Source organism: Sinocyclocheilus grahami, unplaced genomic scaffold (assembly GCF_001515645.1).
Source record: "Sinocyclocheilus grahami isolate Dianchi unplaced genomic scaffold, SAMN03320097.WGS_v1.1 scaffold1244.1, whole genome shotgun sequence".
Taxonomy (NCBI): domain Eukaryota; kingdom Metazoa; phylum Chordata; class Actinopteri; order Cypriniformes; family Cyprinidae; genus Sinocyclocheilus; species Sinocyclocheilus grahami.
The window spans coordinates 98,400-112,860 of NW_015506423.1; the positions used below are offsets into that span (position 1 = coordinate 98,400).

Sequence of the window (14,461 nt, forward strand, 5' to 3'; positions counted from 1 at the left end):
CAGTGCTCATAAACGGCTGCTGAGGTAGTATTCTCAAGTGAAGCAAGTAGAGGCTTGACCCGGAAACAGCGCTTTTTACGTCACCACTTAACAACCGAATAGAGACAGAGCGCAACGTGTCATAATCTGAAGACCACGCCCACCGGGGCTGGAACCAATCCAACGCTCTCCATTGACTTTGTATTGCGGGAAGCTGCCTCCTTGTCATTTCTGACTTATAATCAGGGTGCGAACTACGGGGGAGCTAGGGGGAGCTCGGCTCCCCTTAATAAGACATGGGCTCCCCTGAAAACATGATTTGTGAAATTTTGGGGGGTCTCAAAAAATATTAACAATGTGTTATTTTGACGTGCAATTTCAGTTTTGTGTAATGTGATCATCGTGGATTATTGTGTGTTAAATTGCAAAAATATCATTCATTCATGCATGACGGCGATTTAAACCTAAATCACTTCAATAAAGATAACTATACATACTGTTCTTGTCATGAGCATCAAGGTTTGTGGGGGCACTGCAGTGCAAACTCTACTCATGTTTAGTACATGTTAACTCAAAGATTCGTAGAAAAAATATAAACGTTGGACTCAGTGGTCGATTCTGTGTTAAGGTAAGGCATGTTATTCGCAGTTATGTGTTGTGGCTGGGGTGGTATAGGTCTGCGTGACTCTCGATGTCTTAGGCCTAACTGAACGGAGGAATTATGGTATTCTTCTGTAGCCTGACGACGAGTTACTTTAACCGTTGTTCATGTGAACTCAGACACCCTGATGCTTTGTTTATAGACTATTTGTGGGTGGCTGTTTGTTGTTTCACCTATCAATGCGTGTCGATAAAGTATAATAGGGTAAATCCTGTATAGTGATTAATCCTATATAGTGCTTGCATAAAGCTTGTAAACACTTGTAGCTGTTATGCATGTTTGTAAGTCATTGTAAGCCTTCATTCACGCGCAAGCGCACGAACCACATCCACATATATCTCCTCCCCTCAAATTCACATAGGGTGGTGAAATAATCCTTTGACATGGTTAAAAATAATGAATGGTCTTGTCGCTGATTACGTTTCCCTCCAGTGGACGCAGTTCTCAGAGTAAAAGGACACGTTGCGCTCGTTTTTTTTGGGTCAACAGCTTACAAAAACGTAGTTCTGTTTTTTTTTAGCTTGTTTGCTGTACACCTGGTCACATAGCAGCTTTTAGGCATTGCTCTGTTTTTTGTTATAAGTCAGAAATGACAAGGAGGCAGCTTCCCGCAATAGAAAGTCAATGGAGAGTGTTGGATTGTTTTTTCCCCGGTGTGGGCGTGGCCTAAATGCGCTCTGTCTCTATAGGTGTCGCTGTGCGTCTATACTGAGCGTCAAGCAAAAGAATCGGCCATTACAGATACTCTCTGCGCTGGTTTACTTTAACAATAATGGACAATAAAGAACGTTAATTCAAAATACATATGTAATCAAGAAAAATCATCGGTGCATGGTATAAAGTCTCTCTGTTGATCTTCAGTCGGTTTTTCATTAAGGAATTCTCTCCGGCAGTCTGTCGTCCGACACACCCAGAAACGGAGCGTAGCAGATTATTACAAATAATATCCACTGATCATCTACGGAAGCTCAGAGATTCAGTTTACAGCATTATGAAGGACATTTTATTGTTATTTTCGCTATTCTTTTTGTTGGGCGGTAAGGTTCATTTTTATTTCTTATACACTTTCGGTTTCACTTTGTAAATCCGGATATTCTTGTTTGCTGTTATGTGTTAGCCTAATTCTCACATTCTCCCAGTTTCTAACCTACATTGATCACTTTTATCAAAATGTAGGACAAAGAATAATGCTTATGTTTTCTATATGTTATATACAAACCATAGGCCTATTTTATTGTTAGACACGAGCAGTTTCTAGTTACAGGCCTTGATATATTTACATTTTTAATGACGGTGAGTCTGTTTTGTTAAGATGTATTCACATGTTAGTTCTTTGTGTTAATTAATTATTGTTTTTGAGGCTGAACTATTCATATTATCTTACAGGTAATTGTGGAGTTTCTTTATGTTATAAATTGTATAATGCAGATTATGATAGGCTAGTTGGTCCCTAACGTTAGCGTATTAACATTACGGCATACGCACAGAAGTCACCATCACATGCCTCTGTGTTTAGAGTCACGTCCATGGGCGTGTGGGGGACGACTGAAAGATTTTACTAAATGTTTTTTTTTTTTTTTTTTTTACAAATATCAGGGGCGGACTTCTAATTTAATAATTGTGTTTTTTGTTGTTGTTGTTTTTATGCCTAATCCTTATTTTGCTTACTTGCGCTCATAGTTTATAGTTTATTTATCCCTTCACAACCAGAAAATTATTATTAGACCCGATGATGTTCTAAAGCTATATTAGGCTACCTTATTTTTTTCGGATTACAAAAGACATTATAAAAAAAAAAAGAAGACATTATAAAAAAAAAAGAAAGAAAGAAAAGATAAAAGAAAAAAAAAAGAAAAAAGCTTGTACTTGTCCATTAAATAAATTGTAACCTTCTTCAATCTTTTTACAAAAAAAAAAACTATCCCATGCAATTCTTTCCATATTCCATGTGTTCTGAAGGCATAAGGTAGGGTTTGCTGAGAAACAAATTGAAAATGTAATCTATTAAAGGGGTCATGACATGGATTTTATTATTATTTTAATATGTTCCTTGAGGTTTACTTTTAATGTTAATAAAGTTTTTGCACAAAAAAATAAATATGGAAAAATGATTTTCAACCCTCATTCTGAAGCTCCAACAGCTTGTTTTTAAGGGGCGTGTCCTTTAAGGCTTGTCAGGAATCAGCCACTGTTATGATTGGCTAACGTCATTGCATAGGAAACATTATCAACACCTCACTATTGCATGTGAGTGTTTTGACAACATGATTAAAATCGTCATTTCCAGACAAAGCATTATGAAATTATTTGCTTATGGTTTGTGATGCAGCTGCAGTCAGATCTAATACCGCTTCATCTTTCAACAAATGTTTCTTTGTGAAATCTCCATGACACTGTGCCTCAATTACAAAACAACATGCTCCGAACATTTATCTGACACAATCCGGGATGCCATTAAAAATAAACTATCCACTTGTTCTTTATGTCATTTTGAAACATCAAGACAAAATTATGACTTGAAACAATACTTTATTTACTGAGGTGAAAATCTTTGTTCCAAGACAGTCAGACAATATTATACAGCCTAGAATACATGCAAAGAGTGCTCCCTCGATAATCACTAAAAGCTGTCATTCAGTTCAGTTCATTGTGATCGTGAACTGAAGCCATCTACACTGCACAATGAATCTGTTATTTACATCATATCTACACTTTTATGATAAGAGGATTCACGAGCTTGCAGAACTATGCAGTTGACAAAATCCTGGCGTTTTGAGCCTCTTTCCATAAGGAAACAGAACTGTGTCAGTTAACAAGCAACATCAAAATAACAATATATATAAAATTATGAAAAGAAAATAATATAGTTGTGGCTGCAGTTAAATGAAAACTCATCACATAGTTCACAAACTCACTCAAACACAGGAAAAATAAACATATCATAAATAAAGATAAATATTAGATGTATACAGAATACAAAGAATAAAACCCCAAAATACTCGGATAAAGCTCAACACAATACAACATATAAAAATATATGCTCTGCCCACATGGAATTTACAAAACACAATAATATTACAAATCAGAAACCATCCATCAAAAATAATCAAACATTAATAAACATCTTAACAACAATATATTTCTTTAACTGGCATGGATGGTCAATATAACTAAATATACTCCCCCCTAAGGCTGGGAGAACATATTACATCTTCCCTACATCAATGTATCTCTGAGGGAATTCACTGTCTTCAGAAAGGTTTAGATGGTATTTTATTTTCAAATGACTGAAAATCCCTGTTTACTTCATGGCAGTTTTTTTTATTGTTATTTATTTAAATTTATTAAATGTATTTTTATTTACTGAAATGTATTTACAGATTTACTGAATTTTACTTAATTTTAATGTAGATTGTTTAATATAGATGCAGAAGTCACAGAGAGATTTATCAGACTAAATTATATGAACCTGTATACTGGCAGTGTTTTATTTATTATTTATTTGTGTGTAACTGTTCCTCTGTTCACCAGGTGTGTTTGGTGAGTCAGTGTCAGTGAAAGAGGGAGATTCTGTCACTCTACACACTGGTCTTACTGAAATAAAGGAAGATGATGTGATACACTGGAGGTTTGGAGACACTCTCATAACTGAATTTGATAGAGAATCGAATAGTACCACTACACATGTGGATGCTGTTAATGGGATATTCAAAAACACACTGAATCTGCACCTTCAAACTGGAGATCTCACCATCAAAAATGCCAGAACTGAACTCTCTGGACTTTATAAAGTAACCAACATCTTAAACACCTTAGACAAGAACTTTAATGTCAGTGGTGAGTACCTAATGTATTTCAAATGTTATAATTTGCATAATTTTTCACAGAGTGCTAAATAACGTCAAATTCTCTGAAATGTGATTGTTAAAAATGCAAAGTGTACAATGTGTCCATGTATCTACATGAAACTATCAATTTGTAAAGCAGATTTCCAGTCAGTCAAATTACCTGAATGTCCTCTAATAAAACTGCATCTATGGGGAAAGAAAAGAGAAAAGGAAATAATTTTTAGTTCCATTTCCCAATCGCTGTATTTAAAATATTGTCTGGCCAACCTTTCCCAAAAAATTAGATCTCCAAGACTTTGCAAAACAGAAGCCACATGCTTACTGACTGGACACTATATAGACGAATATAGGCATCAGGACCAAACCACTGGATAAAATAAATCCAGACTGAAGTGGTGGAATTCTGACATCACACTACAGTGATAAACCAACACAAATCATGGGTTTGAGAACCCTGTTACTGTCACTGCTGCTTTTGTGATTTATTATATTAAGAGCCTAGAGAAACCCTACACCAAACCCTTACACTTGAAAATGAACACTGGTTTTACAGCAGTAACCGTAGTTTAAATATGTAGTAAAACTATGGTGGGACAGATTCCAACTTGGATTGCTTCTGCAATAAAAGGGTTTACGTTCTGTCATTATTCTCCACACCGAAACAAAAGTGATGAACCTTGACATTTCGGTTGTTCTTTAGACTATCACGGTGAAAATAGCCATTGCAAATAGTCACTACGAATAAAATAAATCACCATTTAATTGATAGGTGTGATTGTTTTTATGTTTGTGATGTTATTAATTTATTTCTTTATTAGCATTTACATCTGTTTATTTAGGAGATAAATAAACAGATGTTTGCTACTGCCAATGCATACAGTGCTGTGAGTATTTAAGACATACTGCTGCTGCACAAATAGCATATAAAATAGCGCCCCAACAAAACTGGAAGAAGAAGATAAACAAAACAACTAAAATATGTATGCTGCTGCTATACAATAATATGCTTGAATCATCCCTATAAGGCAGAAGAAAGATGAAAAGATAAATCCCCCAGAACAAGCAGATCTATTGCCAAGACATATGTACTGCTGCTGCTCCGGAGAGCCGTGAGACCGTGTGTTTGCTATCTACAGTATGTGAGCCTGGGCCGGCTTGGCCGAATGGCTTAACGCTAGTGCTGTGTGTACCTGATCGATTGACCAGATAGCTTAAAGTGACCTGAGTTAAATGTGTTTCTGGGCTAATGGAGCCCAGATAAATTAACGAGTGGCTTAGCAATGTGAACATGGGTGCTGTACCCTTAGGTTTATCTAGGTAGAAATGCACACTATGTGTGTCATTAACAAACTGGAATCACTTTGTAGGCTGATAGATGACGTAACCCCCAGCAACCACCTGACTCAGGCTCAGGTGGCCGGAGCAAATAGTTTTCAGTTTTTTTTTTTGCAATATTTATAATAAAAATCTATGTCTACTATTTATTAAATCATATATTCTAATCTGTACTCTTCATGACAATGTTTTAAACTTTGTATTAGTAGCACTTCTTACATTACTGTTTTAGGATTAATTGCTTTGTTTTTCTCATTTGTAAGTTGGACAAAAGCATTTAAATGTTTATGAATAAATGTAAATGTAGATGTGCTTTCACTGAACTCAGATGTCAAGTCACATGTAACTCACTTAAAACATGTTCTTTTCTAGATGTTGTTTGTTGTTACTTTATCCAGAAAATCTACTTCCAAACTTGAAATTTGTGTTTTGGAACAATAAAGATAGTTACACTACAAGTTTTACTAACCATTTCTGTTTCTTCTTCAGTTGAGTCATATGAAGTGGATAAAAGACAGTCAGTGTCAGTGCTGGTGGGAGATTCTGTCACTCTACACACTGATGTTCCTGACATAAAGAGATATGATGTGATACGGTGGAGGTTTGAACATCAAAACTCTCCTGTAGCTGAAATCAATAGAAAGTCTGAAATCCTCAGCACATCTGATGGCGCTGATGGGAGATTCAGAGACAGACTACAGCTGGAATATTTGACTGGATCTCTGACCATCAGGAACATTGGAACCAGACACTCTGGACTTTATGAAGTTGACATCAGTACCAGCAGCAGATACACCCTACACAAGACATTCAGTGTGACTGTCAGCGGTGAGTAGCTCATTGTAATATATCACTGAATTAAATGTTTAATTCTTAAGAAATAGTATGATTGTGGCACTGTTAGTTTATTAACAGTTTACGCAAACTCTTGAAAAGTGAAGTTTTTAATAATTCGGTTTAGTTCATCAGTTCCCAAACACCTGTAAAAGTGCATATGAAGAGTTCAGATGCAAAAGCCTCTAAGTGCCGTCTGAAATTTTCTTCTAAAATTTGCATTTTTATCAGGCTCCTATGTTTAGGTTCAGTAATTTTACTCTAATGGCAATGTATAGGTCCTTTTCTATGCCATTAAAGTGAAATAACTGAACATAAATATTGGAGCCTGATAAAAATGCAAATTTTAGAAGAAAATTTCAGACGGCACTTAGAGGCTTTTGCATTCTGAACTCTTCATATGCAGTCAAAAGTGTGTCCTCATTTGTAAGTCATGGATAAAAGCGGTATGAGCAGATTTGTTCTTGGGAAATAAAATACTCACTTTTTACTTTGCATTTTGTGCAGAAATCAAACAGATTCAAATGCCCTTTGCAGACAATTTTATCTCTCTCTTGCTTTGTGCTAGTCTTTCTCTATTCTTCCAAATTGTGTCTGTTCATTATTCACTGTTGTGTTCACCTGCACTGTCATTTGATCTGATGGACATTTCTTTTCTTCCCTTTATTTTTTTATTCTCAGGAAATGTGCCTTTATGAACAGTAAAAAGTGTTGCTGTAAAAATTCAACTGTTGACTGTTAAATGAGATTTATTAGACAAGGAAACTTAGTGGGATTTGTTAACTGAATAAAATGTTAACCATCTTTCTGTATGCATTTAATCATGTCTGTGTAGCTGTTTCTCACTGTTCTTCATGTGTTTGTTGTTGTGACAGATGGAATCAGGAAATTGTCAGTGATGAAGGGAGATTCAGTCACTCTGCAGACTGATACTAAAATAGAGATCTATGATTCCACGCTGTGGATCTTTACAGACATTTTCATAGCTGAAATCTATAAAGCAACTCAACGATTCTCCACATCTGATGGTCCTGATGGGAGATTCAAAGACAGACTGAAGCTGGATCATCAGACTGGATCTCTGACCATCATGAACATCACAACCATAGACTCTGGACTTTATGATCTGAAGATCAGCAGCAGCAGACACACCATACACAAGAGAATAATTGTTACTGTCAGTGAGTAGATCAATCAGCTTATCAATTTAATAATTATATTATTTGCATAAGAACTCAGAGTAAACTTAAGGTTGTAGGTCAAAAAGAGAGTCACAAATTTAAACAGTTTCCCCCCCCTCTGCAGTCTATATTTGGAGAGGGAAAGCAACCAATAATAATGAAATAAAGACGTAAAACTAATTGGTTGTGGATAAACTCTTTCCCAGCTCTACAGTATAAAAGTTCCGATAAATTATTTTATTTAAATAAGGAATCAGTAAAACTTTGTTAGGTAGCCAAACAACAACCAAAATTCTATACTAACTTCTATCAGAGGTGATACAAAGTTTTCTAAAGAAAATACAAATAAACAACTCTTCCCTCCTTCCCTGACTATTATGAACAAGAGAAAGAAAAATAGACAATTCAACAAAAAAGGTCACCTACCTCCTTTCAGCTTAATACAGCGTTTCCCAATCCCAGTCCTCGCATTATATTCATATAAATAGTCTATGTGGAAATAAAAAATGTTTTCTTCACCGTTATTTCTAAGCCTTAACTGGCGCAAAACAGTGTAACCATAGATCACATCAGGTCATCTGTAATGTATCTGCATGTTTTACACTCTTTGGCCACCAGGTGGTATTGTGAGCAAATGAAGCCTCGAGAAATGAACCTTTTTGTGAACCACTTGGATGTAAAGCTACAATGCTTTATAAGGCTTCATCTCACCATCACTAGAAAAATATAACACTACTAATATGACTAGTTGACTGACAAGGAATTAACGTACACTCAAGGAACTAACACAACAAACCAGCAGAGACATGAGGAAAAGGGGCACATTATAAGGAGCAGAGCACATGAGGATCAGGTGGACACAATCAAGTGAAGGAGGACTAAACTAGGACTAAACAAGTGGGTGTGGTAAAGGGAAACGAGGCAGGGCAAGTGGAGCACATGGCCAACAAAAACAAAGCCATGTGCTCAGACACAAGACAAACAAAGACACTTAAACAAAGACAGAACAGACATGACTGTCAGGGCAGGACCCTGACACATGACCATATGACAGCTTAAAATGTTTTCTGATTAATTATATATATATAATATATATATATATATATAAACAAGACAAACTAAAATATTTTGTCAAAAATGCAATTAAGTTTTTCAAATTAAATGGTTTTTAATCATTAAAACAAACTAATTTTGGATTTTAACAATGAACACATCATAAAAGACAGCTATACTACATAGTTCAAAACAATGTGTGGGCAAATAGATGAAGAAACAAATTCAGACATTCAGAAAAACAGATATTAACACTCCCCTCCCTACACACACAGCTCTCACAGAACAGGAGACGAATACAAGAGCCAAAATGCTTTACATTTATTAAAATAATAATTTATGAACATAGAACACTGACTCTCAGTCTTTATTCACCTGTTTCTCTTGATTTCTAAATACATTTTATAAGTGTTGTTGCTGTGACTTGTATTGCTAATGCATTTTATTTTTTTTGGGTTTATTTTTGGCATTTTTTGTCTTTATTAGGATAGGACAGTGTGTAGACAGGAAGCGAAGTAGGAAAGAGAGATGGGGGATGCGAGGCATATTTTAACACAGTGTTAAAATGTGCCCCTTCTGCGCAACTGGGATTTAAACCTGGCTAGTGTTATCTGCTAGTTAGGTGAGCATTAAGGAACTATCTTAAACTCCTAAATAAAAAATAATGGCATAATTTGTCACATTTAAAATAAACACCAAAAACTGAGATGAAATATTAACTTCAGTCAGAAAGTTACTTTTACCATGGTTAAATGTATGTGATGTTTAAAAGGGAGCTGATGCAGTTTTGACAGAAGTGGGCTAATACGGTCACACTTCCTGGTTCTAGTAAGAACTTGAGCTGCTGGAGTTTGTTTATTAAACCTGCAGGGCAAAAACCCAGCAAAGCATTACAATAATCTAGCCTTGAGCTTATGAATGCAGGAATGATTTTTTTCTGCATTTGATATTGACAGTATATGTCGTAATTAATTTAGAGATGTGTTTAAGATGGGAAAATGTGGGCACCACTTAGACAGGGACAAACAGGAATAAAGTGTTAAAAATCTTTCTGTATTTAATTAATGTCTGAGTAGCTGTTCCTCACTGTTTATTGTGTTTGTTGTGACAGATGAAATGAAGTCATTGTCAGTGATGGAGGGAGATTCTGTCACTCTACTCACTGAGACTGAAATACAGAGAGATGATCTGATAATGTGGAAGTCTGGAGACACTCAGATAGCTGAAATGTATGTAACAGACCAACGATTCTCCACATCTGATGGTCCTGATGGGAGATTCAGAGGCAGACTGAAGCTGGATCATCAGACTGGATCTCTGAACATCACAAACACCAGAACCACAGACTCTGGACTTTATGAACTGAAGATCAACAGCAGCAGGCACACAGTACACAAGAGAATCACTGTTACTGTCACTGGTGAGTAGCTCAAATCAGTTCATCAATTTAATAATGATATTATTTAAATAAGACCTCTATAAGCAACCTTAAGGTTAAATGAACAGTAGTTGGCACAAATTTAAGTAGTTAAAAAAAAATAAACTTGGATGTTAAACTGTTTTTAGCATGTTATAGTTTGTTAGTCTATCAAAGAATTTGGTACAAAATTCTGCATGATATGTGTTAAATAAATAAATAATAATAATAAAATCAAGTTAATATCAACATATGATTCTTGAGGCAAACAGTTCATATTATTTAATGGCATTAAAATGACCAAACCAATATTGTGTGTATTTGCATGTATTTCTCTTATTTTTATACCATTATTTATAAAATCTGATGTGGGGAGTAAGTAAAGTGCATGGCGGTAGCTTTTGGGGCAGTCGACCCGAGTTCAATTTTGCCTTTTTCCAAACCCAGCGACAGACAGAATTAAGAGTTCTCAGATGGCATGCCACATGCTCCATTCATTAATGAGTGAGAAATGCATACCTGACAGCGTGCTTTTTTATTGCATGCTCTGTTCTTGTGAAAATTCTGTTGTTGTGTTCAGTAATTTCAGGAAATTCAGCCTTACATGCATTACTGCTTACAACGTTCTAATTGAAATCAGTCTTGATTCACATTAATCACCTGCTGTAACACACAGAAGATGAACACAGTGAATGAGAAAATCTGTTTTTCTCATTACAGTACCAGATCTGTCTACAGGTGCTATAGCAGGGATTGTTCTGCTGGTGGCTGCTGTAGTTGCGGCTGCGTTTGGTATGATTTACTATCGCCGCAAGATTTCTACTCTAGAAAGAAAGAAGAGTGAGTATTGCAGCTGATATAGTACAAGAGAAATAATGCACATTATTGATGCTTCAGTAGAGTTTAAATGTAAAAAAAAAAAATCTGTTTCTTTATAATCAAGTTTCGAACCTTGTGCATTAGAAAGAAACCGCTTTAATAATAATGGAGGAGTATCTGTGTCTTTTATGGTTTTAAACCTTTTATTGTAAAATTTTAGAATGTAAAAGCAACTTTAGTAATGTTGATTGATCTGCCATGAAGTATCAGATAGTATTTTAGTTTATATTCTTTTGTGGTGTGAGAGTGAACGTGGTTCAGTGTAGAGGGTTTGATGATCAATCACAGAGCAGATATGGAGCAAATGATCAGTGCAAATTTTGTTCCCTTCTGCTGTTGTTAGCTTTCTTCTTCTTGATCCAGGGTTGTGAACTTCGAGTTGCTTGACTTTGATTTGACTTGGATTCGAGTCCCAAACTAAATAACTTTTGACTCAACTTGACATAATCAAAGACAACTTGCGACTGGCCTACCTTCTAAAACCAAAGATCAGGGTTGTGATCAATGAAGGCTGGTCTCTCGAGCGTATGATCACACGATCATAGATAATTAGGGGTCAGAGACAAACATGCGCTTAGTGAGCACTTTTCATTTATCACAACTGTTCAGTGTTTTTAACCATATGGCGTTTAATTTATGTTTTAGACATTTAAATACACATAAGAACTAACAAATATGTCATAGGTTATAGGTTATAATTTTGAAAGACAAAACTGAAAATACATTTACTTACATATATTTGAGGATCTGAATAGCAGATATGTTACTACTTAGTGTTCTAATTTTTCTAATTCAAAACAAGCATGATAAGAAAACTGATATGTCAGTCATACAGCACCATGACTGCAAAGTGTTATGTGAAGCTTGAGACATCGCCATGGAAATAAGAATGTAAGGCACTCTAAAAAATAATGGTCACATAAAAAAATTTAATTCTTTGCCCAATTAATGTTTTGTATTATCAATTTAGTACTGAAATGTAAAAAGTAGCATAAATGTTTTGTAAATACAATAAATAACTGACAATCATGTCAATAATAATTTCCGATTACCTGCATCATTAGCTTGCAATAATTGGCCATGTCTTTTTTATGTGTTATATTCATTAATTGTTGACCCAAATGATTAGTTAAAAACACTGAATCATTTACAAATGAAACGGTGAACATGAACAAAATGGTTCGTTCCCTTATTGACCTATGATTCATTCATAAACCGAATCATTCCTCAACGTTACACCACTATTTGTATCCAGGGGTGGACATAAGTGGTACACAGGTGCGCATGCCTGACCAAAAGAAAAAATGCGCTGTGTAAATAAGTTCAGACCGTATAACTATACTGTATAAGATTTCTTTTTAAACTGTAAGCATAAATCTAGGCTACCCGCTGCCATTTTCAAAGCACAATACAAAACTGTAACATTTCATTGACTGACGCTCTTCAATCGGCAGCGCAAAACCCGGAAGTGCATATACTCACTTGCTGGCAACCCGCCAAAATAAAAACTGCCTGATTTTAAGTTTGAAAATGATAAAAGTAAGTTTACTATAAAATAATTTAATTTGTATTAAATACTCTCTTTTTATTTTAAAATATAATAGCATTATCATACTTTATTATTTTGTTTATTATTTTATTTAAAAAATCATCAATAAAGTGCAATAATGTTTGTAACGTGGAGAGCGTGACAACGGGGTTGGAGGATCCAAATGCAAGGCTTTATTTCTACACGTGGTCAAAACAGGCAGGGTCAAACACCAGCAAACAGTACAATCCAGGCAGAGGCAAAAGATTATTCCAATAAACAGGTGATGGTCAGGGCAGCAGGTAATCAATCAAGAAACTAGGAAACAGTCCAAGGTAAAAACACAGGGAAACTAGGTAACACGGAAAGGAAAACACGGGAACTAGGAACATGGAAATGGCTATACAATAGGGGTGGAATGGTACACAGATGTCCCGGTTCGGTATGTACCTCGGTTCGGGGGTCACAATTCGATACGATTTCGGTACAACGGGGGAAAAAAACAAATCTACTATGCTCGGTTTCTTTTAACAGAAAGTAGTACAAACCTAATTTCCACCTAGATGTGAAAATACTAAATATTATTACATTGTTATAATGCATAATGCATATAAATGCATAATCTGCAGTATATATATATATATATATACATACAATAAATCAATTCTTGAAATATATTTGATTTAGTTTACAGATAAACAAGGGAAAAAACTGTGCGACACGTAACGTAGCCTATATATGCAGAGTTTCAGTTCATTTTTGTGCCAGGCTTAATTTGTTCACAGAAAGGAAACTCAAATGGCAGAAAGCGACATCCTATTTGTTTTCTTTATTTTAAAAAAGCACAATGTTTTGTTTGCATTGTGAGTGTACACAAATAAAAGCAGACCTTTATACAGTGATGCATTATTAATAAGACAATAAGTGTTTAAAGTTGATTCTGCTGGTATAAGGAAACAGTTGAAGTGATCGCGCCGGCATGCACACACACACACACACACACACATCAGTTCCAGCATTGCTACTTGACAGTGCAGTTGGTATTTTATCAAAATAAAATACAGTGAACCATTCGAATGCAACTGAAACACAACGCCTATAATTTACATAATAAATAATAGTTTAGCATTCAGATACGTTACAAGACAGTTGAAGTGATCGCGCCGGCATGCACACACACACACACACACACATCAGTTCCAGCATTGCTACTTGACAGTGCAGTTGGTATTTTATCAAAATAAAATACAGTGAACCATTCGAATGCAACTGAAACACAACGCCTATAATTTACATAATAAATAATAGTTTAGCATTCAGATACGTTACATCGCAAATATGGAAATATTATGGAATATTTGGATTTGTGCTGAATGAGAGAGGTAGGAGACACGAGCACAAAGCTCCATTTCGCAAACAGTTGAGTGCACAAGCCTTTAAAGTATACTCCTTTGTCAGTCTGTAAGAGATGCATTCAGCATCAGCACATGGTCACTGTCTAGTGAGCTTTGTTTTCAAGTGCGCAACTCATGGTAGGGATGGGCGTATCGATCCGAAGTATCGATATATCGATACTGACGCAAGTATCGAAAGTATCGATACTCAAACAAAAAATATCGATACTAAGGTGCGTTTTATTTACCAGTGGTTTTGTTTATTTAACAAAAATAATAATAATAATAATAATAATAATGCGTACAATATGCATTGAATTGGACGAATAACCTTTGTTAGCAAGTAATTGTG

At 35.4% G+C, this 14,461-nt stretch overlaps 1 protein-coding gene across 1 annotated transcript in view; it reads left to right on the forward strand.

Moving 5' to 3' along the window:
* The window catches only part of LOC107568436 (uncharacterized), a 32,984-nt gene that overhangs the window by 8,026 nt on the left and 10,497 nt on the right, over positions 1–14,461 (forward strand). The window contains exons 4-8 of the mRNA XM_016254406.1: positions 4,172–4,477; positions 6,313–6,651; positions 7,533–7,838; positions 10,003–10,311; positions 11,029–11,148. Coding sequence (XP_016109892.1) covers positions 4,172–4,477; positions 6,313–6,651; positions 7,533–7,838; positions 10,003–10,311; positions 11,029–11,148 — 1,380 coding nt within the window. The remainder of the gene's footprint in view (positions 1–4,171; positions 4,478–6,312; positions 6,652–7,532; positions 7,839–10,002; positions 10,312–11,028; positions 11,149–14,461) is intronic.